General features: G+C 40.3%; 1 protein-coding gene across 1 annotated transcript in view; it reads left to right on the top strand.

Annotated features, from left to right (window-relative positions):
- Nucleotides 1-27,148, top strand: part of PDZD2 (PDZ domain containing 2) — a 997,171-nt gene that overhangs the window by 863,121 nt on the left and 106,902 nt on the right. Inside the window, exons 17-19 of the mRNA XM_086960493.1 lie at nucleotides 7,703-8,514; nucleotides 10,444-10,588; nucleotides 20,007-23,508. Coding sequence (XP_086816619.1) covers nucleotides 7,703-8,514; nucleotides 10,444-10,588; nucleotides 20,007-23,508 — 4,459 coding nt within the window. The remainder of the gene's footprint in view (nucleotides 1-7,702; nucleotides 8,515-10,443; nucleotides 10,589-20,006; nucleotides 23,509-27,148) is intronic.

Below are 27,148 nucleotides of genomic sequence, written 5' to 3'. Positions count from 1 at the left end.
ATACACAAGCACTACTCGCACGTTACGACAGGGCACATTACGATGAGTTAGAAAAACTTCTCACACATCTCCCAAAAGAACATCAGAAGAAGGCAGACCAATTAATACAGGAAGGTAAAATAATAACCAATACTTCCATTAAGTGTGCATTAGATGCAGCAGACACTGCAGCAAGGTCTATTAACACTAGTGTCATGCTAAGAAGGCACGCATGGCTTAGAATCTCAGGATTCAAACAAGAAGTACAAACAGCCCTACTGAACAAACCATTTGATCAGAAGACATTGTTTGGTTCAAGCACAGACGAGACATTAGAAAAAATGAAGAAAGATACGGAAACGGCTAAGTCAATGGGAGCATTGCAACAGCCAACACACAGAGGTTCCTTTCGTAGATCCACCTATAGAGGGGGCTCAAAGAACACAGGAACGAATCAGCAATCCACATCTTTCACACCAACATCACCCAGAGGTAATTCAAGAGGCAGTTACAGAGGTAACAACAATAAGGGTAGAGGCCGCGGAAATAATAACAACCGCAACGCCTCAACACCAAAACAGTGACTTCATAGAACTCCCCCCAGACCACATAACACCGGTCGGGGGACGTCTATCACAGTTCCTACCTGTCTGGGAAAACATCACGTCAGACAAGTGGGTGAGACAAATTATCCAACATGGTTATTGCCTAGAACTCACAGCTACCCCACCAAATATCCCCCCCAAACAGCGTCCAATGAGTCAAGATCATCTGACATTGTTAAGAGAAGAAGTTCTAGCACTTCTACAAAAGCATGCAATAGAGAAGGTCCCAAAAGATCAACAAGGAACAGGAGTATACTCTCTATACTTCCTGATCCCCAAAAAGGACGGGTCCCTAAGACCAATATTAGACCTCAGACCTCTCAATGCTTACATAAATTCGGAGCACTTCCACATGGTCACGCTCCAACAAGTACTCCCTTTACTGAAGAAAGGGGACTTTCTTTCTACACTGGATTTAAAAGACGCTTACTTTCATATCCCAATTCACAAAGCCCACAGAAAATACCTAAGGTTTGTGTTAGAAGGACAACACTATCAGTTCAAAGTCCTTCCGTTCGGTGTCACAACAGCACCGAGAGTTTTCACAAAATGCCTAGCTGTGGTGGCAGCACACCTAAGAAGACAACAAATACATGTCTTCCCATACTTGGACGATTGGCTAATAAAGGCCAAATCAAAGGAAGAATGTCTTCACAACACACAGAAGACAATTCAATTGCTGCACCACCTAGGGTTCACGGTGAACTACAAAAAATCACACCTGCAACCAAACCAGATTCAGCAATACCTGGGGGCTACAGTAGACACAGAAAAGGCAATAGCATACCCCAACCCAATCAGAGTACAGACAATGGTCGGGTTAATACAAAGATTTCAACCACAACACTCACTACCAGCACGAGTGTTTATGCAACTATTAGGCATGATGTCCTCCTGCATACTGCTAATACCACATGCCAGACTACAAATGCGCCCACTACAAGAGTGTCTAGCGACACAGTGGAATCAGGCTCAAGGTCAGATTACAGATCTGGTGTTGGTAAACGACCGGACGTATCGCTCTCTGAAGTGGTGGAACACAGAAAACATTTCCAAGGGACGGTCGTTCCTAGAGCCAATTCCACAAGTAATAATAACAGCGGACGCATCGCTCTCCGGATGGGGAGCGCATATGGACAGATACACAGTACAGTGGAAGTGGAGTGTGCAGCAAAAGAAACTGCACATCAACTACCTAGAACTATTAGCAATATTTCTAGCACTAAAAGCTTTCCAAATGCAAATAACAAGCAAAGCAGTCCTGATCAGAACAGACAACATGACTGCAATGTATTATATTCAAAAACAGGGGGGGACACACTCTCTCCAACTGTCCAGACTAGCACAGGACATATGGAGATGGGCCATTCCTCAAAAGATCTACCTGTTAGCGGAACACCTACCAGGAGTTCAAAATCAAATAGCAGACATCCTAAGCAGACAGTCAGAACAAGTACACGAATGGGAGCTGCACGACCAAATACTACAGCCATTCTTCCAAAAATGGGGGCAACCAGAGATAGATCTGTTTGCCAATCATCAGAACGCAAAATGCAAAGAATTCGCATCCAGGTACCCACACCAAAGGTCCCAGGGCAATGCACTGTGGATAAATTGGTCCAACAAATTTGCTTACGCGTTCCCTCCTCTACCACTAATTCCATTACTGGTTCGGAAACTGCAGCAACACTCAATGACAATGATACTAGTGGCACCCACGTGGGCAAGACAGCCGTGGTTCACCACGCTGCTACAACTCTCACAAGTACCACATCAAAAGCTAAGGTTATTACCCATGCATCTTACACAGAACCATGGAGAAATAATGCACCCAGATCCCAAACAACTGAACCTAGCGATCTGGCTCCTGAGGTCATAGAGTTTGGGTATTTAGATTTACCACCAGAATGCATGGAAATCATTAAACAAGCAAGACGTCCTACCACCAGAGCATGCTATGCAGCAAAATGGAAGAGGTTTGCTATACACTGTAACAGTAAGCACATCAACCCTCTGGACGCATCCACTAAACAAATCATTTGCTATTTATTACACTTACAGCAATGTAACCTAGCATATACCTCTATCAGAGTTCATCTCGCAGCCATAGCGGCGTACCTACAAAACAGGCAACATCTGTCACTGTTTAAAGTACCAGCAATTAAAGCTTTCATGGAAGGACTCAAAAGAGTCATTCCACCAAGAAGACCACCTTCCCCAGTCTGGAATCTCAACATAGTGCTTACCAGACTAATGGGGCCACCCTTTGAACCTATGCATAGGTGTGAAATACAATTCCTCACATGGAAGGTGGCCTTCCTCATAGCTATCACGTCACTTAGAAGAGTAAGTGAACTGCAGGCTTTTACGATTCAAGAACCATTTATGCAGCTACACCAAAATAAAGTGGTTCTTAGAACAAACCCAAAATTCTTAGCGAAGGTTATTTCAGCATTCCACATCAATCAGTCAGTGGAATTACCGGTTTTCTTTCCAAAACCACAAACAGTAGCTGAAAGAGCCCTACATACACTGGATGTTAGAAGGGCCATATTGTACTATATAGAAAGAACACAAACTTTCAGAAAGACAAAACAGCTATTTGTTGCGTTTTCTCCCACACATAAAGGCAATCCCATCTCCAAAGCGGGCATTGCCAGATGGATTGTAAAATGCATTCAAATATGCTACTTAAAGGCAAAGAGAACATTAACTGTTCCTCCTAGAGCTCACTCTACACGTAAACTAGGAGCATCTATGGCATTTCTGGGAAACATTCCACTAGATGACATATGCAAAGCGGCTACCTGGGTTACACCGCACACCTTCACAAAACACTATTGTGTAGATGTGCACACAACACAACAAGCTAGAGTGGGACAAGCAGTATTAAAAACATTGTTTCAGACAGTTGCAACAGACACGGGCGACCACCGCTAGGGAGAGAACTGCTGTATAGTCTATTCATAATGTACCATCTGCAGCCCATATGCCTCGAACGGAATATGCTACTTACTAGTATGCATCTGTTCTTGGCATAGAGGGCTGCAGAGTGGTACATGCCCTCCCAGCCTCCCCGGAAACCTGTGTCTGTTCCAACATTATCTTATTTAGATACACTTACATGGGCACTCTTATCTGTATTCTACTATACTACTCCATCTAACCCTACTATGGCAAAACAATCTAAGGATGGAGCCGATGCCCATGCGCACTACCAACCAAGGGAGGAGTCACCAAGATACAAAAGACTCTCCAAGAGAAAAACAAAGTGCAATCATCCGAGCCCAACACCAGATGGCGATCTATTCATAATGTACCACTCTGCAGCCCTCTATGCCAAGAACAGATGCATACTAGTAAGTAGCATATTTCTTACAGATCAGCTTTATATTTGCAGTGCCTTTGGAAACTTCATGGGTGTGCGATACGTGAACCATTTTCTGTTGTGGAAGAACAATGATAGTCCTTAAATTGGGAACACAATATCACAATAAAAGTTACACGGGCTGGAGGAGGTGAAGCTGGACCAGATAAGGGCCATGGGGAACCCCTAACGATGGCGGGACCACCGGAAGTGCAAAGGGCAAAAACCCGCGAAAAAAGATGCGTAAGGATTGGGCACGCCTATATGGAAAGTACGAATCGCACAATAACATGGAGAAGGACTAGACAACTAAGGGTCAAAAGGCGGGAGAGGCGACCTTACCATAATCGGACCTCACCTAATCGCCTTGGAATAGAATCAATAGAAACATATTGTACAAATAAACTGCATTGCTTGAGGCTTACAGTGGTTATGCTGTTACATTTTCTTCTTTATATTTTTATCAATCAACTATTTTTTCTTTTTTGGCAGCGATCCACAGACAAATTTTAGTAAAGTGACCGAGTTAACCATTGTGATGTGCAGATTAAACAAGCATTGGCATAGCCAACCGATCTCGCCTTTTGGATGCCAATTCAGACCAACTAGTTTTGCCATTGTTTTTTTGCCACGCCAGGTTACTGTGACAGAAGCTGCTATGTACGAAGTACGCCTGGTTGTATATATGAAGTCTGAACATTATGAGAGTATTAACGGTTGTTAATGACACAAACGCATATGAAAATGCATCACATCAGCTCAACATTCTGGAAAAACTCCTTTATTCTCCCTGTGCACTCATGTAACGCGCCGACTACCTTTGGGTCACGATCGTGCTACATAATGATGTGGATTCGAGTCTTCGCTTCGGCCCAACATTCTGGGCATATGATTTAATCTCCCCGTGCGCTCATGTAAATCGCTTGAGCACCTTAGGGTCCAGATTGTGCTATATAATGATGTAGGTGTGGGTCTCGGCGTCGGCACAATAATCTGGACAAATCATTTAATCTTGCTGTGTGCTCATGTAGAGAGCTTGAATACCTTCGGGTTGAGATCATGCTATATAATGATGTGGTGAAGATGGTGACAGACAGCACACAACAACTCCAACATTGAAACAAAAGAAAGACATTGATTACTTTTCTGATGACATTACTATTAATGGCATTCATGGATAAGTACGTTCTTGCGCAATGTCGTCATTTCAACCTCACATAATCTTTACAGTAGTATTTTCTAATAAAATATGTTTGTTTTCATGTTCAGTCACCTAAGTTAGCAATATAGTATTTTGCCCATATAATCTGCTTGACCTTAAAATAACTGTCACCCAAGGAAATAATTAAGGAGAGGATGTGGGGTAACGGCCAGAGCCGCCGACTTTGGATTTGAAGGAACTGGGTTTGAGTCTTGGTGTTGGCAATATTCTGGGCAAATTATTTAATCTTCCAGTGCGCTCATGTTAAGCGCTTGAACACCGTCGGGTCTAGATCGCAATATATAATGATGTGGTTGCTATGGTGACACATGAAAGTGGGTGCTGTGCTAATAAAGCACTGAAAAGATTTAGCATTTGTGTGCAGTGCTCTTGAACAAAGGAAAAAATAGTCCCTTTCACAATTGCTAAAATGCGATAAGTGGAAGAGTAACAGTACTAGGGGGCTGCTCCGTGGGAGTAATCAATTGATGAAAAGGTGGGACAAAGAGAAAAGATTAACCACTCAGAGGCAAGGATTTTTAAAGGACACTGACATAAACAAATAAAAAGCATTGAGCGAGCTTTAGGGCTGTAGGCACTCAAAGTATATACATCATGTCTCATAGATACAGCACAAGTGCTATCTGGGCTTGACCTATAAAGGAGATGTGTAACTGTTGACCTTATACATAAACAAGAAATTCTTTACACAATGATTTTTATTGTAAATGTTCACTAAGCAATGTTTTTTCGGAGCTAGATTCGTTTAATTAAATATAAAGCACATCCATACCTGTTGCAATTCCAGGCCTTGTTACAAATGCCACATAGTGTCCATACAATTACCATCACTGGTAGTCCAAGTAATTCCGCGGGTGGCAAAATGATGGACGGTTTTTGCGAATAACATGGTAATCAGGTTTAACGTTCCAATTCCCACATGATTCTCTCCTGGGTTTCAGGTATCCCATATTACTACAGTTTGTAATTTCAATGGAGACAGTCTTAATCTTGAAATTGTCCCCATTCATATTATCAGAGGCACTTGTGACAAGACCATTATGGTGTGAGAAGGAATTGCCATTTTATGACTGCTTTTTAGGTATGCTATAGTTGGTTGATTTTTACATCTGCTAAATTAGTCTCTTCAGGTTTCAAACAGCAACACCAATATTTCATCAAACATGCAGAATATAGGCTTAAATATGGTTCCATTTGGAAATACAGCTACTTTAAATAGTATAACCATGTTTTGTGTTTTCCCTTTTTTTTAGCATTTATTGTTTAGTGATTGCTGCTCAGTGTTGTGGTTAAGCAACGGGAGAAGGTGTCTTAGTTCTAATTCAATGTGTACTGATTTGAGGTTTGTTGGCTAGAGTTTATTTTTGCTATTTTGGGAGTGGTGTGGTCAGGTGCAGAGAAGGTAGGATTTAAACCTTCTGAGCTGGCACACTATGCTCTTCTGACTTTTTCTGGTGCTGTCTGTCACAAGCACGCACGTGGGTTGAGTGGTCTACAGGGCATGATCCTGTATAAACGGAATACCTATTGGTCACTATCTGACTAGCTAGGATGAAAAGAACCTGTGAAGTATTGCTCTTGATTCTGGCTGAAGGGGTATGCGGAATTTGGTGAATACCTACAAACGCACATATTTGTAAGGTGGTCACCGATGAATTTATAGTACTTTTCCACTGTGAAATCATTAGCAAATTCTGTCCTATCAAGGTCAGTAATAAATAGATTTTCATTTCGAGAATAGGGTGGAAAAAAAAACCAATTCATGGAGAACTGCGAGAGAAGTAGTCTTCATGGTGAAAAACAATTTTCTTGTGGAGAATAAAGAATACATTTCTTAGTAAAAATAGTTATCCATTTGAGTATGCATGGGTGTCTGTGACTTTTATTGATAGCTAGGAACTTTTTGTAAATTTCATACAAGTCAAAAGTGGATTTTAAACGTAGGAATAAGTTCCTCAAAAGACTGAAAATATAATTTTCTTGTGGGAGGCAGGAGGAAGCTGAACCGTGCCATTCTGATTAATGGTACAGTCACAAAAAATTATAAAGAAACAGACTTTGATCCCTTACTCTATTACAAGCTAGGTAATCAGACCTAACGAGCTAATTTGTCCCAGGACAGCATTACTCAATCGGGCCAGAAACTCAAACACAATTACTCAATGAGCTCATTATCCTCCTAACGGTCAGTGGTGGACACCCTAGTTTAGAAACCTCTAAATGTTTGAGGGTTCCACATTACTTTAATCGCCCTCTGTGAACTACTTCTACTTTAATTAGAAAATTAGAAGTCTTTTGTATTGGAGATGTCACTTTTTGTAGATGAAAAAGCAAGCTTTGGCAACCCAGAATCTCCCTCTTAACATCAATACCTATTAGGTTGATGTATTGTTGAGCATGTTTATGTTTTTTTGGATTGTGGATGAGACACAAGCAATGTTGTGTTGCTGTATAGTTTAGAGCCAAAACTATGTATCAATTTAAGTTTTAAGAACATTTATATAACTGTATTTATGCGTTCTTTTCCAGGGGTCAAAGAAGCTAAAGCAATAAAATCAGAAATCTCTGGATCCCTCAGCAATGGAAAGTGTCCTGGTCCTATTAACAAGCACATAGCAGCCGCTCGTCAAGCTAGCCTTAATGGCAGCCCCCAATCTGTCCGCAGCCCACTTCTGCGGCAGAGAAGGATTATTTCTTATGAGGGTGACTCTAGCGATGAGGATGATTTTGTTAAAGAAGAGGATCGAATCCCTCTTCAAAGGGGCCTAAAAGAAACCAGGCAGAAAAGTTCAGGCGAAGAGTCCAGTGTCACCATAACATCTTCTGTCGAAGTCGAGGGGGACAATCAGGACAATGGACTATCCCGGAATGCCAGCAATGAGACCACTACCCCTTTATTTGGCAGCTCAGTGGAGTCAGAGGACAGCAGCATGGAGCAAATGGTGGACTCCCCCTTTTTCCCAATAAAGACATTTGATTACTCTGGAACACCTGAGCACTATCCTACTAATCTCACCATCTCAGAAGGACAAGTTGAAGTAAAACGATCTCCGAAACTAGAACACAAAGCGGTCACAAGGGTAAAAAGCATGATGAGCGTTGAATGCCCCAATCTCCCAAAGCAAAAGAGTGAAGAGAGCTGGTCCTCCAACAAGCAAGGTGTGCGGACCCAATCACACAGCAGGAAGCTAGAAGGATCTGATGACTCAGGACACCACAGTCCAGAAATCGTTCACGTGTCGCGCAACGAGCACGAGTCCTTCGGGCTGGATTTGGAAATCATGTCCTCACCCTTGAAAGTGCTGATAACGCGATTACGAGCTGGCGGTGCAGCAGAAAGGGTATAGTGAAAACTGCGATTTTGCATGATTTTTTTGTTGTGGTAAATATTTAGTAAAGTAAATGTGTGTAATGAGCTGGATGGTGCATCACTTTGTTAGTGGTACACTTTAGTTTCTTGTGTCATAGAGACCTGACGAATATCCATCTGTGTTCAGTGGTAAGTAGTAGCTCTCTTACTTGTCTTATAAAAACGTTAAAAAATCGTAAAGCCACATAAGTGTATTTGAAGACATATTGGTTATCAATTTGGATTTCGATCAGGAACCAAATTTGCCTTAATCATTCATTGCATTTAGGTTTATCGAGCAGCTGCGCAGCTCAATGCACTTTCTCAGTTTCTGTAATTGCAAAAGGATTTATGGTTTTAAATGTTGACTTGTAATGTTTCATTACGGTTTCCACTCCTGATGTCAGGGCTTTCTTTCATTCAAAAATATAATATGACTACATTATTAAAATAAAGGTAACAAACTCATGCTAAGAGTCTTCTTGCAATGCCCCTCCTAACCAGGCGTTTAGGCAGTCTAAAGAGTGTGTTTCTGGAGTTAGGGACAAAAATGTTGACTACTGTGTTATGTTGTGCTTAATTTGTAAAACACTAAGTGCCAGGGCCCTTTTCAAGAGGCCTCTGCAGCTTGCACCACCCATCGCCCCTGCCAGTGCTGCCAATGACAGGACAAACTCAACTGGTAACCCTCAGACTGCTACAAGTGTGACATTTAAGGCTATTCCAGGTCTCCCAAAGCTATAAGAATGGGTTGGCAGCAGATATTATTTATATTTAAAGTATATTGAATTATTCATCTCAAAATTAGACAACACCACTATGTGGTGAACTGTCATTAGTGCTGGTGTTGAGAATTTAGTGCTGGTGCTGAGCACTAGAAACCACCGGCTCAAATTAAGCACTGTTGTTATCACAAAGAAAGAACCCGAAGAGCAAGATGAGATAATACAAAAAAATTAGATATTCTCCGAGTTTATTGGTTATCAAGGTCTCAATGATCTTACAAACTCTTTGGTAACCAGGTTAAAGAAGCAACAATGGGTGCTCTTCACAAAGTGTGGGGATAGTAGAAAAAATTATACAATTAGCTTAGATAGTGCTCAAACGAAAAAGGGTTGCTTACTAAACAACCCTAGTATGTCCCTCTAAAAAGGTAGACAAACAACCTCAACAGAATAATCCGAGCAATCGGGTTATAATAAAAAGTCAATGTTCTTTCCGAGAGTAAATGATGTAAAGTCCACTTTAATCAAATTCACCTGTTTGGGTCAAAGGAGTAGTTCATAAATCGTCACAAACAAGGTAAGTAAAGTTCCACACAGTCAATGTAAATTCCCATCAATGGTAGAATTATACAGCCAATATACAATGGTTTATACTTTAGCCAATAGTACGGTTCAGCCCACATGTGTTTCGTCGATAGGTAAGTGATACCTCGACTTCTTCAGGGCTGGTATATCAATAGAAATCCACTCAATCATAGAGTGTTGTTTTCTGTGTCTGGGTAACTGGCTCAGTGTTGCCGCGATCAAAGACCATAATATAAATGTATTCCAGTGTAACTGCAAAAAAGTAGATCAACAAGTAGAGTACTCCTCGTTCACACACAGCGAAGTGGACTTTACATCATTTACTGTTGGAATGAACATTGACTTTTTATTATAACCTGAGTGCTCAGATTATTCTGTTGGGAAGGTCTCAATGTTGCCTTGATACAAGATTTGTGGAAAGAGAACTTCAGTGATTGGTTATATGTTTCTGTATATTGTAACAACAGCTTTTATGAGTTTTACTGCAGCAGAAAAGGATTAATGATTGTCGAAAAGTGTTATGACTTCTAAACCTGTGCGACAGCTTTTGCTCCAGAGGAGTGGTTTGGAGGTAATTTGTCTTGTGTTTATCACAACTATTTCTTTGGTAGGAATCTATGGGAAGGTTGGCGTCCGGGGATGAGATTCTGTCTATCAATGGAGCCTCGATCAGCGGAATGACATATGAGGAAACTTGTGACTTCGTCAGGAACCTACCGATGTCGGTGTCTCTTGAGGTGCAAAGATCTTTATCGGGTATGATCATTTTATTGTGGTGTTCATAGATTACTTGAATTTGGCTCTGTTTACAAATTGAAACCTGGTGTACGTATAACGTTTTACTTCAGTTTAATCAACATTATCTCCCAAGTGTGGCCAAATGAAGTCGGTAGGAAGGTGTCACAGTCTTTTGTAGTAAACAGATTAGCTATGTAGTCAATTAAATTCGTAAATTCGGTGCATCGCGTAATGTATATTGGGTTGCAGTATTTAAAATGTTGTATTTTGATGCAAATATTGCAATGCATCTGTCGTCTTGCCCCGCTTCCCCTTTGCAGTTTCCATCTACATCTATGCTTGTCTACACAACATGCAGAGGGATATGCCGCACTCAACTGTGTTTTAACAATAATAATGATAAATGTTCTTTATACTGGTATCCAATTCATTGGACTTCAATTTATCAGCATTGGAAGGATGAACATCTGAATGGGCCCTTCCAATAATTGAGAGAGTCAGCTGTAGACCACCTAAAGATCACTACTTACGCCCATAACAAGAGAGATTACCCCACTGTTCTGTTTGTCAGGACATATCAGTTTATTTGTCTGCAAGAAACTTGGGAAGAGAAAAACCTCTTTTTCTAGCGGGATATAAAACCTACTCTGCCCCTGCGGTGGCTTCAGCAGCAGACGAGGGCCAAAGGGAGGATTGATCCTTTTTGCTCAGTGAAATTATGCGGGAATATCAAGGATCTTGCCTGGTAATCACATTTGTTACAATTTCTGAAGGTATCGTTCCCAGGCTCACATCCCTGGCATTAACAATTTTGTATAATGTGACAGCTTGGTTCTCCAGTTTAAGCTCTGCCTCTGAAATTCTGAAGGGGCATGGTTACAGGATGGAAAAGGCTGTATTAGTGGGTGGTTTCATGTGCCATTTGTGTGATTGCCCTTTAGATGTAGCTAATAGCAAGCACAAATGTATGATGGTCGAAGGGCTTCACATTGGTCACGCGAGGGAGGGCTCAGAGTTAAATACAATTGTAGGTACCCAAAACCTCTTCTTTTGGTATGGAAAAGCTGGTGAAGTCCACCTATCCATGTATTTTGCCAACATTTAGAGGGAGAGGCTGAGCTTCTATTATAGATTATAACATTTTGCCAGCTCCTTTGTTTTTGCTCATTTCAAATTTTATCGTAGTTCACAGCCCTTTTAGTGATCACAACCTCCTGTCCTAAGCCTTTGGTGGGTTAAATGGTGGGGTTAGTACTTTGGCAGAGGCACAAGGTGTGATCTCTGTCTAACTAAAATAGGAGGCTTAGATGGTCTCAGGTGGACCTTACGTAGTTTAAAGCATCTCTTTTTTCAGGGTGCTGGCAAGAGATTGTCACATGTCTGGATTTATGATCCACTAGTGAGGCTAATTTGTTGGCATTTGCTGGTATAGCACAGAAGGTGTCTGCACTTCTAAAGGTGGTGGTGACAAATTTTAGGTTGCAGGACCCAAAATAGTTTGACCGTAATTGTTCTAAGGCTTTCCTCCAAATGAATGCTGCTTTAAAGTAGGCAGATGTAGATAGGGATCATGTTGCCTGCAGTCAGAGGGGATGCAAAAGGCACTTGCAAATTGTATGCTTATTTTATGCAAGAGTAGCTGGGATTAATTAGCTCAAGCCTGTGAAACCAAAGATCGCTCTTTGTTTTGGAGGGTGATAGTCAATTCTTGTTTTGGCGATGTAACTGGCCCGGCCACATGCCCTCACATCTCTGAGCAACAGTAGAAGGAGCAATTTGAAGAGATATATAATTTTGGGTTTAGTTAAGGCGAGGAGGACTGAGCTGGACTAGCATGGGGTAGAGCTAATGTGGTTTTCATGTTGAATGAAGTAACCCAGGGTATTCGGGCACTATTTCCCAATAAGGCCCCAGGACCTGATAGGATACCCCTCAAATGTTTTTGGACGTCATTGAGATCTGGGGTCCAGCCTTGACTCTCGTATTGAACGCTGCTGTGAGGGAGGTTGCACTGCCCGCGTGGTCCACAGCAGTAATCCCCCTGATTTTCAAGAAGGGGGACAAGGCTAATCCCCAGTGCTATCGACTGATGTCACTGATTGATGCAGTGGTAAAGGTCCTAGAGAGTGTATTTAAAAAAAGCTAATGTTGTGGGTAGATGACAACTATATATTTTCTGAGGATCAATATGGTTTTAGGCTGGGCGGGTCGATAATTGATTAATGCCTAAACCTATATCTATACAAAAGGGAAGGGGGTCCCAGAACACTGTATTATAAGCAAAAATTACAACTTAATATAAATAGAAGAAACAAATGCGATAAATTTTGAGGAACATTGTTGTTTAATCACAATGCGCCATTCCAAATGTATTGTACACAAAAATGCATGTTGACATCATGAAAATAGTGCCCCACAGGATGAGGGAAGGGTGGTGTCAGTGAAAGGAATAGTGCAAGGTTTTAGGGAAGTGACATAGTGAAGGTCATGCAACCTTATTATCAAAACAATTCTCAATCCTGGCTTTCTGAAGAGAGCCAGGCACATATAAAATAAATGTTCATAGAGTTAATACACCATGCTTCTAAAAATTACAATAAATGTCACGTTTGGGGTAGAAGCTGGCTGGCAGACCGGTTGTCGACGTTTCGACCCCACAATATGATAGGAAGATGTAGGACCTTAAACCTATATCTAATCATAAATAAGTATACTGTTGCACGACCTGAATCACTACATCCCGCATTTATGAACCTCACATCCGATTTTGACAGGGTCAATGGCAGTAAGCTATAGTATCTACTTCTTTCGATGGGGGTGAATCCGGATAGCGTGCTTCTCTCATCAGATTTGCATGCCCTCTCTTTGGCCTCGGTGCGGTACTCTCAGCGTGGCTACTGCACCCTGACCTCCAGAACAAGTAGGGGAGTTTGCCAGGGATGTATTCTTGTCCCTTTTTTGTTTACCTTTTATATTTATGGTTTGGAACGAGCCCTTCTCTCAGTGTAGGAGGAATGTCCAAGGGTAGGGATGAGATTGCTTCCGGTTGTATTGTATGCTAATGACGCAGCTCTCCTGGTATGGACCGTTGTGGGACTGCAGTCTTTACTGGATAAATTTGTCGCCTTTGTTGCTAGTTTGGGCCTTGCAGTACATTTTGCAAAATCATAAGTCATGGTAGTTGGCACACGGTCCACCAGCTCAAAAACATTTAAAGTGGGAAACAATATCCTTGGTAAAGTCACAGTTTTCTCATACCTTGGGGTGCTGTTCGGCGTGAACAAAAACTGGAAGCCCTTGACTGTGGGGAGGGAAGGTGAGTTTGTTAAGGCCACAGGTGCAGGGGCTAGTTTTGCCCAGAAGTTGGACTCTACGCACCCCAGCAATTTAGACAAGATGTATCAGGTTAAATATTTCTCTAAGGTTCTATATGGCAGTGAGGTATGGGGATACCCCAAAATTTGTCAATATTCAGACTTCTAAAAATATGTTTCTAAGACATATGTTTCATATCCCAAAAGTACCCTACTTTCTCTGCCCATGGTGGGCTAGGAATAAAATATATAGAACACATATTTGCTTTGAGACCCTTGTTATGTTGGATCAAGATCTGGTAGCTCAGTTGAAAAGGCAGATTATTTTACATTGCTTGTCCCTTGATTGTGTGCATAAAATTCCTTGGATCGCTTATGTGAAGGCAGCTCCTATCAACCTGGGCAGGGACGATATATTTTGCAACCCCCAATCCATTCGCCCTTTGAAGCTGAATGGGGTGAGGGTTCAGTTTTTCGAACACAAATTCTTACAAAGAGTACAGACAGAGCTGAAACCAATGGGCCAGGGGCATATGCTCTTAAAACATCACCGGCTATGGTGCCATATTTATCCTTCGTTATTAATGTGAGGGATACATTTCTTTTCGCCAGATTCAGATTTAATCTGTTGCATCATCTTCTGGCATCTACCAGTGGACGGAACCCGCCTGGCACTTTGGGGCTCTGCGGCTGTGTTTGTCTCCGCAGGACACCTTAATTTTTTTGATGTTTTGTAAATATTTTAGTCTGCCCAGAAGACTGTTTATTATTCTGCTACTGAAATTCTTGAATTTTATGCAGATTCGCCGGGCTCTCAGCTCCTCCCCAATGTACATGTCATATCTTCTATTTCAGGCTTTCTAAGAGCCCCGTTGAGATCCAGGCACTCAAGACCCGATTAATTTTGCTGCTGATATTTAGGGATTTTAATATGAGTTGTATTAGTACTGTTATTCTTAAGGGGTCTTTTACTTGCTGTTTTTATCATTTTTTTGGTTCTCATTTATATTGAGTTTTATTCTTCTGATATGTTTGTACCATGTTATTATCATGCTCTTTTTATGGTACTCACCGAGTCATCTTGTGGGCTTTATAACATTTTCCATTCTACCACTGGCACACGGTGCCTATCAACAATTCGTTCACTGCCCACCTCCAAATGTGGCTCAAAAACCATTTCTTCGTGGCTGGTAGTTTCCATTCTCACCATCACATCTGCTCCCTTCCCCCACTTATTAGCTCTTAGAAAAGGTTCATCCTAGTCCCTTGATTGACATGCCACTGATGCGCTATCCATCCTCTTTCCCTTTTTTTCTGAAAATGGTTTATGATTGTCAATATGTACTGTTTTTGATGTAACTCGTGTACATCAACTGTGTCAAATACAATAACCAAATAAATCAGATTATTGCAGTGACTGTTTTTCCACTGAAACGTCACAATAAATTATTATTCAGTGTGTAGTGTCCTGTGATTACCTGCGGTCCACAAATCCTGACTGACTGATTATCCTAGCTCAATTAAAAACAAATTCGATTACTATCAGAACTTCATGAAATAGTTTACTCTTTGGGAAACAGTAAAAATATATTTTTTTACATAATATATTTATATTTTGAAAGAGTAACTATTTTCTGAAGTTCTGATAGTAAACTGATTCCTAAAATGTTTGTTTTTAGAAATCTGTGTAATTTGGCATATTTTAGCCTGTAGCTACACACACAAATGCACCACTCGTTTATAGTTCATAATTCAACTTTAGCATAAATGGATGCATTTCTTTTATATTGCATTTAGTGTGGCACTATAAAGTTTAATGGGTGATAAAAGGAATTATACTTGAAAATGTGTAAGAAAATCTGGTTCTTACGTGAAGCATCTTGTGCAACTTGGCCAAGTTCTCGGCAGGTAAAATGGCAAACAATAAAAAAGAAATAGCTTCCAAGCCTATGTGACTGCCTTTGTTTAGCCATGCTGCCGTCAGTCTTACTGTAGAAAAATAAGAGTAAAATCCCAAACCACCTTCATAACCTACAGTTTGTGTTTTGAACTATATTTCGAACTATTTCTAAGGATACAGACTCCTAAACATTGAAACAAACAGATGGTATTGAGCTCCAGACATTAAAGAACAAGCCTCGGTTCTAGCACTGCTACTAATGTAAGAACTAAACAAAAATTAGGAGCTATTTCAAACTCCAACTTTTACCGAATGCCAAGTCACTTGAATTCACCCTGGACCCCAACCTCATCCTCAAAGAATATTGCCCTCCAAAAAATAAAAAAGTCTTGGTACTAGCTCTGACTTTTCTTATAGAAAGTGACTTCAGCACTGCTGTTCAATCACTTGTACTCTCACATCTGAATGGTAGTAATGCCCTACTGCATGGCTTCCCTTTAGGGGAATCCCACATGCTGTTGAAACTCCATTGGTTCCCCTGGCCTGCCCAATTCATCTTCAGAACCAGCTATGTCATTTACAAAGCTATCTCAACCAGCAGCCCTGCTTATCATGCAGACGAGCCCTCCAGCTCTGGTGGATCTCGGCACACCCACAGCCAAGACATCATCACACTGCAAACTAAAAGTGTAAAGAAAGAAGAAGAAAAAAACAAGACAGCAGGCCTTTCCCTTCTATGCACACAGGTTGTGCATATCCATCAGGACCTCTCCAGCGCTTCTCCAATTTAGAAAAGAGTTGAGGACTCTCCTCTTTAAGGGACAACTACACCACAATGCATCAACAATCCTCACTCTAGCTTCATTTCCTCCTTCTCCTTGACTTTGCTTGTATTTGACCAGGTAGAGTGCTCTGCTGCCTTTTGGCTATGTTTGTGCTATAGAAATATGTATACATGCATACATACCTTGATTGAGACTTTTGTTGCAGACCCCTGAATTTAGAAATGATCTTTTAATGCTGATAACACTACAGTAGATCCCCTTTGTTTATCGCTATTGAAAATGATGGCAGATGAGAAGCTGTTAATGATTTTCATTTTGGACAGTAGCCGGGCTCAACGTATTTCTACTTCCAGGAAGGTGGAAAATTCTCCCTGTCAGAGGTGTAGCTATCAGTACTGCAGGAGAAGAAGGGACACCCGTCGTAAGTAATGTTAGGAGTACACAGCCCCTAATTATAGTTTTTTTCCTACCACACCATGAGATAGGGCTTTGCAAAAATGGTACTCAGCGTTGTAGATTGGATGGTACCTAAGTTTGTTTTCTGGAAAATGCTCTGCTTTTTACTTGTGCATCTTTATGTAGCTTAGAAGCACATTGGTGTTGTCAGAGTAGGGATGTAAAGCCAGGCTCACAAAGAGGTGTATAGAAAGGATGAGGGGTTATTTGCGTTCTGTGTATCTTAAACATATAGAAACCACAGACTCTCCCTTTTCTAATGCAGTTTCTTGTTAACTTGTACATGGCAGGGAAGCATTATCTGCTTTATAGGAGATGCAGAATACAGGCCATATAATAGTATACCAGTTTCAACTAGAGATCGTATGTCATATTGCTGGCACAGGCACACATGCTGCAAAAGTTCCTATCTGTACCATTGTTTTCCTTTTCGCTCCACAACAGATGCCCTCGTGAGTCCCTGGCTGATTAATAACATTTTCTGTCTGCCCTCGGAGGACAATCAGTGAATGCTTCTGCTGCTCTGTCCATTTAAGGGGATCACCTTCCATAAACACCCAAGTAATGGAAATGTGCTGTCCAGTGCAGGCAGCCAGCTTGTAGTGACCCCATCTTTCAGTCTCGCAGGGTTTCTAGTTGCACATCTACCTTTGAATAAGTTAGACCACTCATTATAACTGGGATATGTACAACCACTCAGAATTGAATTACCTTGAGCAATGTGCTATTTGTGCCTGGAATGGGTGTGTTTTCGAACTTGATTACCACTTAAGCATGAAAACTTCGAAATAACTCCCATCAAAAGTCATTGCAATCATTTTGTGTAACTGTTTGCCCTGTGCATAAATTTTCTCGAGCGTTATCATCAAGTAAAATCTGATGGTAACTGCCTAAACAAACAGAGGTGTGGTTGCAATTTCTGGTCAATTCTCAATGTGAGTTAATCTTAGAATAGCAAAAATATAATTTGCACCAATATTATCTGTAATGCATGACCTATCTGTAAGTGACCATAGGTTTGGCAAGTGATATAATCACCTCATAGCACCAATGATTTAAATAAGAAATGTGATTGCCTCATTACTTTTGATTGACATTACAATTATCCCTGAAAGCACAGTATCTAAGAAGGCCAGAAGGTACATGGTCAAGTAATTTTTGGCTAGAAGCTGCTGCTTCTCAACCTGCTTAAACTTTGCTTTGCTGAAGTTAGCTTTCTACTCCGAATCAGCCATGTACTGTGCGTCAGTGGAGAAACTCAAGAAACCTGTTTGCAAAAAAGAATTATCAATTCCTCTTGCAGTGATTTAAAAAGATCTAAGATCACCTAAATAGACTTCTGGGATGAAAAATGTATGGAAAATTTGAAAAACACCTACTCTGACTTTATTGGGCCCCATTCGTTCCACCGTCTGCTGATTAATCTAAAGTAGACTACCTCCCTATTCATCTAAATACTATAGACTTTTTAAGAGACTCAAATCTTGAATCACTTTGCACCAGTAACATATTTCATCAAATTATCCATCTATGAGTCCTTCAGTCTTAAAAAGGTTAAATACGCCTGTGTGACTTGTCAACACCATATAACCCAACCTGCCTCCCTGAGACCAGCTTACTTCCTACCAATTGCTCCCCTGCTTGTTTGGCTAAGAACCTTGAAAATGTGATTGACCAAAAATTGTGACAATTTTTAGAGGAGTGTGGCATCCCTTTTTGTTGTTTTAAGTATCTCCACAGCCTTCATCACCCTGGCTCATGCTGTTCTCATTGAGTGATTATTAAACTTTTTGGGGGCATCAGAAGAACTATCATTTGTTTTCAATCCTTTTTGGCCCTAAAACATTAGGTAAAGCTGTTAGCCTCTGTCAGATCCCACTACTGCTGCCTTGGACATCTCACAGGTGTCAGTTTTATCTACTTCTCTTTTTATCATCTACTTTAACCTTCTAATTGACTCTGCTAAAGATGAACAAGTGTCACTTCAGTGTTATGCAGACGACACCCAGATCTATGTTCAATTCTCCCAATGCATATAATCTTGTGTAAATCTGGAACTCCTGCTGCCTGACATCCAGAATTTGGCAAACTCAAATTACCTCAAATTGAAGTATTCCAAGTCCGAAATTATCATTTTTTGAGTCAAGAATATGTCTTCTCTTATGTCCATTGATGGCCCCATAATTTATGGTTTTCATTGTCCCCAATCAACGTAGTTAAGAATCTGGACTTTCTTTTTGATGTGGAGGTCTCTATTGTGCCACATGTGAACTCAGTGGTCAAATATTGTTGTTCCAGATCACCAGACTCAAACCTATTCTGCCACTTCTTTCTAAAAAAAAATTTTTTAAACGACTGCATGCAGAAGTAAATGCCCAGAATGATAACTTACTTAATTAAATATTCTTATCATACAGATTTATTCTAATAACTGGATGAGCAGGTGCCGAAATAAATGTGGTTTGTGATTAGGCCATATTATGGTATAAATGGAAGGGTTTTGTAATTAGGCAGTAATCCAGAAAACTAGATTTTCATTGCATTGATAAATTGTCTTTACAGGTATAGTAAAAAAAAAATTCTTGTATTATAGTGCAGAAATTGGGTGACCAAGGAAGTATATCTAGACATGGTGGAGGGGGGGGATAGTCTGGGGTAATCTCACCTTACCTTCTGGGGAGCCTCTTTTGATTTCCTTACACTGACTGTGGATTGAGATATTTTCGGTTACATCTGTTTGCTGATTGTTTGACCCATCATTGAATCCACATTCCCAGGGATAAAACGTTTTTTTTACTGTTCAAATCTAATTAAGATGATTAGTCAGTAGTGTGCAGTACATACCAAACATTTATTTAGCTCAAGAAAATAGTATAATGCCAATAATTTGTGCTAGGAATACACATATATAAAGACCTACATTGGTACGATTGATATTTTGGAAAAATGATATTTAATGTATTTTTACTTTTGTTTTTTAGCTGTGAATCAATTATCCAATATCATCATGTCTTCAGGGGGTGACTTAAGCAAAGAAGATCCAACAGTAGAAACCAGTCCTGAAAAATATGAGGAACATTTTCAAAATGACACATCTAAATGCCTTTCTGACAGAACATTGTTGTCTGAATCATTCTTGTTATCAGCAGTGGAGCCAAAAGATGCACCTCAAAGTCCTTTGCAGGATTGTCGTGGGAGTCCAGTTACAAATATTGATGAGTTTGATAGTGAGCTAATTTATTCTGAGAATAGTCAGTGTTTACAGACTATGGACACACAATGTGGAGAGAAGGTTATTAAAGACAATGCCTGTGTGATGATTCAGGAAATTGATTCCTGCTGCTCCGAGGTGAATACAGCAGTAGCACATGAGCAACTTGAACACCCAAGGGAATGTGCAAATGCTTCTCCTGCCAAAATGGAAGAAATGTTTGGATTTTCTGTCTTGGATTCCCTTAATACTACCAGAGTTTTCACTGTAAATAAAAACAATCTCAGTAACTATTCAAGGAATTTTGGCAATTTGACAGAAACTGATTCCCCCTCATCAAATTATTTAGACAACTGCAGTGATGCATTTTCAAAAACTATGTACGGAGCTGCAGAAGATTCCTTCTCTGATACGGAATCGTTAATTGAAGCGCCCACTGATTCCACAAGTGATTTTCCATTGTCATCAATTGAGACCAGTTCACATTTCTCAGAGACACATCATGCTACTGACTCGGAAGAAGAGCAGATTGAGATTTGCTCCTTGAATAGCAGTCTTTTTCACCCACCAGTGACGCTGACCCAATCATCTGAACACTCACTTCCTGAGGCTCTGTCGTTTCCTAGTAAGCCAAGTGATATTGACATTGAAAACTATGTTTGCCCTTCAGAAATGAATCAATGTGAATTTACGGATGTGCTTGAAAAATCCTCTATTCCATCAACAACCTCGGAATGTTGTACGGATGTGGCTGGTACAATATCTTTGCAAAATTCGCAAGTTTCTGCTTCTCATCTTTCCAGTAATTATGACCACAGAAAGCATCAAATCACTGACAAAATCTCTTTTCCATCAAGCAACTTAGATAACAATAGGGACTTAAATGTGAAGGAGGGAGCCAACATTTCAGAAAATGCTAATTCAATGGGCGTTTGCGAGTCTTCTAAAAATATTGGGCATTTTAGCAGCCAATCTATACATGCCTTCTCTGCAGACCACTTAGAAGAAAACCAAAGAGATGCATCAGCAAAAGAAAAGGACTGCATGAGTTCTAAAAGTGAAGCGGATAATAAAAATGTTCCCTCATTAAAAATTCCTATAAGCAGGTCTAAGTCTCCACTCCTAATTAAAGCTGATAGTTTGAATAGGACTACTCAAATTGGACAAAACAAAATTCAAGCATCCACAGATCAGGGCAAAGTCAACAGTTCCAGCCCCAATAAAAGCAAAGAGAGTACAGTGCCACAGATGTTGCCGGTGCAGCAAAAGTTGTCAAACAAGGGAGTTTCTTCTAGAAGTACCATTGAATCACTTATAGACAGCACACACAAATTACGAACAGGTCCAAAGTTAAAGGGACTAACCATCAAAAGCAAATGTAAAGCTAATATTGAAGTCTCCAGTGCTGAAAGAAACGACAGGAGTGACTGCAAAAAGACAGTTGCTTCCCTACAGTCATCTCCCAAACTTTTGACCAAGAGGGTCTCACTGACTCATAGTTTAGCAAAGAGCAAAGAGATTGACAGAAATAATTCAAATGCATCTAATAATGTTAGATCTGAACGAGACAACCAACCCCTGCAGGCTTTGCCTAAAGTAGAACCATCTTATAAGTCTGCTGATAAAAATGAGAATCAGTCTGGGCACCTCATTGTGAATGGTGAAACAGCCAGACATTTAAAGGAAAGCAACATTTCTAGCCCTCAGTTTAACATTCCAAAAAATGCCCTCAAACAGAATGTAGAGGACAGCAAAGGCAGCATAACACAACTCCAAAAGACAACCCTGCTACATAATTACATACCAGAACTTGAGTCTATCATCAAAACAAATGAAATCCATAAAGAGAGTAGGTCTTATGTTTGCAATTCACAGTCAAACGTTGACCACACAGACAAACCAGTTGCCCCAGAAATACCTGTTTCCCAAAACTGTTCTTTGTCATTAAATTTTCCAGGCATTTTTGAACAACATTCTGAAAGTCAAGATATTCGGCGTACCTTTATAGAGGTGAAGCTATCGTCATCTTTGGCACCTTTGTCTAATGTCCCTTTCCCTGAAACAAAGAAAACTAATGACCGGTCTAAAACAGAGACCCCTGAGCAAAAAGAAGATTCAATGGAACTTGTCATCCTAGACTCATCTGTTAATACATATAACACATCAAGACCAGTGACAAGAACGCACTCAATGCCAACACACTTGTTATCTAATTTAAAAGAGGATAGAAGTGTGCACATTCCCTCAAACCTGGTTCACTCTATACCAGACAGTATAGAAGCTCAAAAATATAATTTTGATTTTAATTCCCAATCAGTCATATTGCAGAAGGGTAAGGTAGATATAAGACCATCTGACACTGTTCAAGATCAGCAGCAACACATTGAATCTTCTCAAGCAATCCCAAAACTAGATCATAAAGAATCAACATCAGTAAATGTAAGAAGAAGTCCTAGCAAAGCAAAAACTAGGCACGCTAAAAGAAACTACTATTATGAACTTTACTGGCCTCATGATCCCAACCCATCTTTTTCTGTAAAACAACGAATTAAATCTTTTGAGAATCTTGCAACTTTTGAGAAACCTCTTATTAAAGCTATTGATATCCACTCCACCGTTCTCAGTTCCAAACCCCCTCTTTGTAGGAGATCTTCAGGTTACATATCCTTGGGCACAACAAACATTGGAGATGTCTCTCGGTCTTTAAGACGGAGTTTGAGTTCATGTAGTGACAGCCAAAATGAAGTGCCCTTATCGCCACATCTAAAGAAATCTCCATCAAGTGGTGCCTTAACACATTTTGAAGCAGATTCAATGGACTGTAACTCAAATACCACTACAGTTGAGAAATGTGTACCTGACCAAGATCAGGTCATATCACTCCAAACTCCCCCTGTTAGAAGAAACCGGTCTTCAGGAGGACCGAGCAGACAATCCTCATTATCGCGTTCTAAATTGAGGGAGCTAAGAGCACTCAGTATGCCTGACCTTGACAAACTGTGCAATGAGGACTTCTCCAGCGAGGCGACAGAAAGCCATTTCAAAACAGAATTGGAAGGTGGTACTAAAACATCTGATGAGCTTCCTGCTCAGAGCTATTGTCACATGAATGGGTCCAGTCTGACAGGCAATTCTAAAGGTGGCAGACAGAGTGGAAAAGTGAGTAGCCTATTGGCTAATGGGTGTGGCACACCAGGTTCAGCGTCGGATGATGACCTGCCACAAGACCACTGCCTTGAGAGAAAATCGTCTGGAAAAAGTTGGTCAATAAGGTATTTGATCTTCTTTTTTAAATTGATTGCATTTTTTTTATACAAAATTGTCGATTTGTGTTTCGTAAAATGAAAATTGAAAATCTAGCTGATGCATATTATGGTATGAGAATATTTCATCTTTTAAATTTGAAAACATTTACATATTTATGAACTGAAAAATTACAGTAAATACATGAATTGCAGTCACCCTAATTTGCAGAACCTTTGGTACCGGTTGCCCTCTGTCATCTGTTCATGCGTCCATAGGATTTCTTCCCCTTGCTCTTTCCTGAAACCATCTGTTTGGGACAAATACAAATTGGAGTTAAGCATAGCTATAATATTCTTGGATTGGGAGCTTAGATGGGTTTAGATCATGGTTTCAAGGACTTCTTGTTAAAAAGGATATAAAAAGGGGACTTTCAACTATGAATCAGCGGATAACTACAGAATTTAACTAATGGGATACATCCTTTTCTATTACCTTATTTTAAAATATTTTTTCCTATTATAGCAATAAAATCATTACTGTTTGAAAAGTATATTACTTATCAGGCGCTCCCAGGGTTTTGGGGAATAGAAATAAATTTTTCCCAATTTTCAGGGTTCTATCTCTTTTCATAGTCCTCGTAAGTAACCTAAGGACTGCTAAATGTTCTCTTTTTTTTCTCGGCTTACATAAATGCTTTTGTCCATGACAGTTGGGAAATCCAACACGATGACATTATGTTATGTATCACTGTATGTATTTTGAACTGAAATATCTGCAAGACTGTAAGACTTTGGGGCCATAAAAGTGTCTGGATGATCTATTCCTATTTTTGTATTTTGGTGAATGATATGACCATTAATTTCTGACTATTTTGTTACCTAAAATGTAAAAAAAAAAAATGACTTTCGGTCAACCTTGAATCATTTCAATATATACATAAGAGCAATGCTTTTAAAGAGGTCTTCATCAGGAACATGGTCCTGAGTTCTTTCATCTCTATAGAAACAAAATGTGACAGATTGTATGAAAATTAATGTATTTACACTAATAAGGCTTAGAAAGCGTTTTTTATTTCATCATACCAGCGTCTTTATTGGTGTCTCAGTCAGATTTGTGTTATGGCAGGGATCCACGTGATACTCCCTAAAAGAAGATAAAACATCTTTGAGTCACTTCAGATAGGTGTTGCTTCAGTCAAAGCACACCCTGCCATTCAGCTTGAAAGGCTCTTAATACAGTTTGATAAAACATCTTTTTTGGAACTTAATTAATCATTAGGCAGAAGTTCTCAATACCATGATCCTAATGAATTGCCTGTGAATGAAGTCCATTTGGTGCAGTTCTAATGATAGATTCTATTCTATGATTGAGCAAGGCCTGTTGGCCAGTTTAATGTCTTTAGGCTCCCACCTTTGCAGACCTTAAAGGGCTAAACCCCTTACCACATTATTTTCTAATCTGTACATCCGTGTTATTAAATGTGCCATTAAGCATGGAATTGGAGTAATTCCAGTGTGCTCCAGGTATTGCTTTGGCAAGTGTCACTTTCTCACTTTCATGTAGTAAAGGTTACATTTTATGTCATACTTTTAGATTGGGAATTACTATTATTTTTTTCCATTATATACTTGCTGAGCATGAAACCTTTAGGCAAATGTTAAAAACCTTATTTTTCTTTTTCTGAATTTGAGATTTGACAGCTGCCAATCCAGGGGAATTTATGTTCTGGTGCCAGTTTTTCAGAAACGTTTCTTGATCCAGGTATCATCTGCTCATTTTTACTAGTGTTAAGAGATAACATTTGTCGTCTATCCTATTCTAAATCGTATTTCTTTGCATTTAATGCAAGCTTTTGTTCAAGATTAGACAATCAATGACTTGAGCAAAAGGTAAGAATACTATGTAAATAATATGTAGGGAATTCATGTTTTGTCGCTTGAGTATGGCTTTAGATTATCTGTGAGTAAATTGGGGTTAGAATGATATGAGGAGGGGGAAGCGATGGACCATCTACTTGGGTAAATAAGAATACTAGAGGATCCTTAAAGGGCAATAATGAACAGTTAAGAACAAATGTAACTGGAGGGGAAGTATGAGTGACTTCAGATTGCAGACTGCAAGTATGCAGGTTTGAACACTGGTGGAGGGGACTGGAGATTTTTTTTAGTGAATATTTTGTGTTAGTCTTTCCCTTCGGTACGTGTTCATCTGGTGATATAACCGTTGTGGCATTTGTCTTCTTTAGTTGTCTTATTGTCATTTGGCATATTCATGGACATCACACCTGGCTAAAAAAATGTGCAAGATGTATGAACCTATTCCCTGGTCATGTGCATTTTATATACTTGTTTAGACAAAAATGTTAGACTTTAAAAAGCGCAAATGATAAATCATGACCTTTATATATTCTTTATTTGTTCTTATTGGTTATTGAATAAATCTGACTCAGCCTATTCAGAGTATAAAAAATACAATTAACAGAACTCAAAAAGGCATACTGATGTCCTTGGTATGGACATCAGATTATTTTTTTCAATTTTACATTAATCACAAAAGTACAAACAAATGTACATCCTGTATGAAAAAGGTAGCACCTGAGAAGAATTAATAACATTACTTACTAATCTTTCCTAATTAATGTCATCAGAAGGAAGAACCTTTTAATTTAAACAAAAATCTGAATCCTATATCTGTAGATGCAGAGCTGAAACTATAAGAAGAAAATGGACAAGAAAATGGCTGCTGAGCAGGAGCTCTGGTAAAGAAGCTCCCGGGTTTGGGATCCTGTATCTACAAATATTCCAGTTTTACTCCGCCAACCGCCTCTCCGCTATATATCTTTGTAACAAGGATACCATTTTGAACATTTACATGCCCAATTTGAGGATTCTGAAGATATTGCTAAACGTATACTTAAAAACTAAAAACTACAAGAACTTCGACACTAAACTACTACAGCAACAACGTGAACCCAATGCCCCAACTGGCCTACCTTAAGATGGAGGACTGACCTCCTCCTGCGACCGCCAGCTTGCTGGTTGAGGTGCCCTTCTCCTTTCCAACACTGATGTCTGGTGAGCTGAGATGTTTGACCTTTATCGTTCTGTAGGGCCTGGTACAGAGCGTTTTCACTGATCCAAGGAGCTCCGTGACCCAGGAATATTTGGTGGCTTAAAGTCTGGCTGATCTGATCTCCACCCGCCCGCTCCGCCGACTTGAGGCTCGAGGCGATTGCAACCCTCCTCGGTCTGCCAGGCTGAGTGTGAAAACCTCAGGTGAGCTCTCTGGCTGATGAGGGTCTGGAGTCGATTAGGGAGTCTCCTGGTCCTTTTCACCCTCCTCCCAGCTGGTTGGATAATTGGAAGCAAAGCGGGACTCGCGTCTCCTGAGAGGCTAATGGGCACAGGGAGATATCAGTGATGATTAGTGTGTCATCCATTATCATCCCAACTGGCGTGTCAACACGCCATCGAGTGTGACCCGCGCTGTCTACGCCCTTGAGCTGTTCAGCTGTTGTTGAATGGGTGAGTCGTATTGTTGGGGCTGCACGGTGGTTACTTGCGGGCGGGAAGGACCCATGCACTGTGTTTGACTTCCTCCGGCTGCCTGCCTTTGTCCCCCTCCCCCCCAATCTGCAACTCACGGAGGAAAGAGGCTGTGATCATA

The sequence above is a fragment of the Lissotriton vulgaris genome, chromosome 3_1, assembly GCF_964263255.1.
Source record: "Lissotriton vulgaris chromosome 3_1, aLisVul1.2, whole genome shotgun sequence".
Classification (NCBI taxonomy): Eukaryota; Metazoa; Chordata; class Amphibia; order Caudata; family Salamandridae; genus Lissotriton; species Lissotriton vulgaris.
The sequence above is the reverse complement of the archived record's forward strand: the minus strand, read 5'-3'. Positions and strand labels throughout refer to the sequence as shown.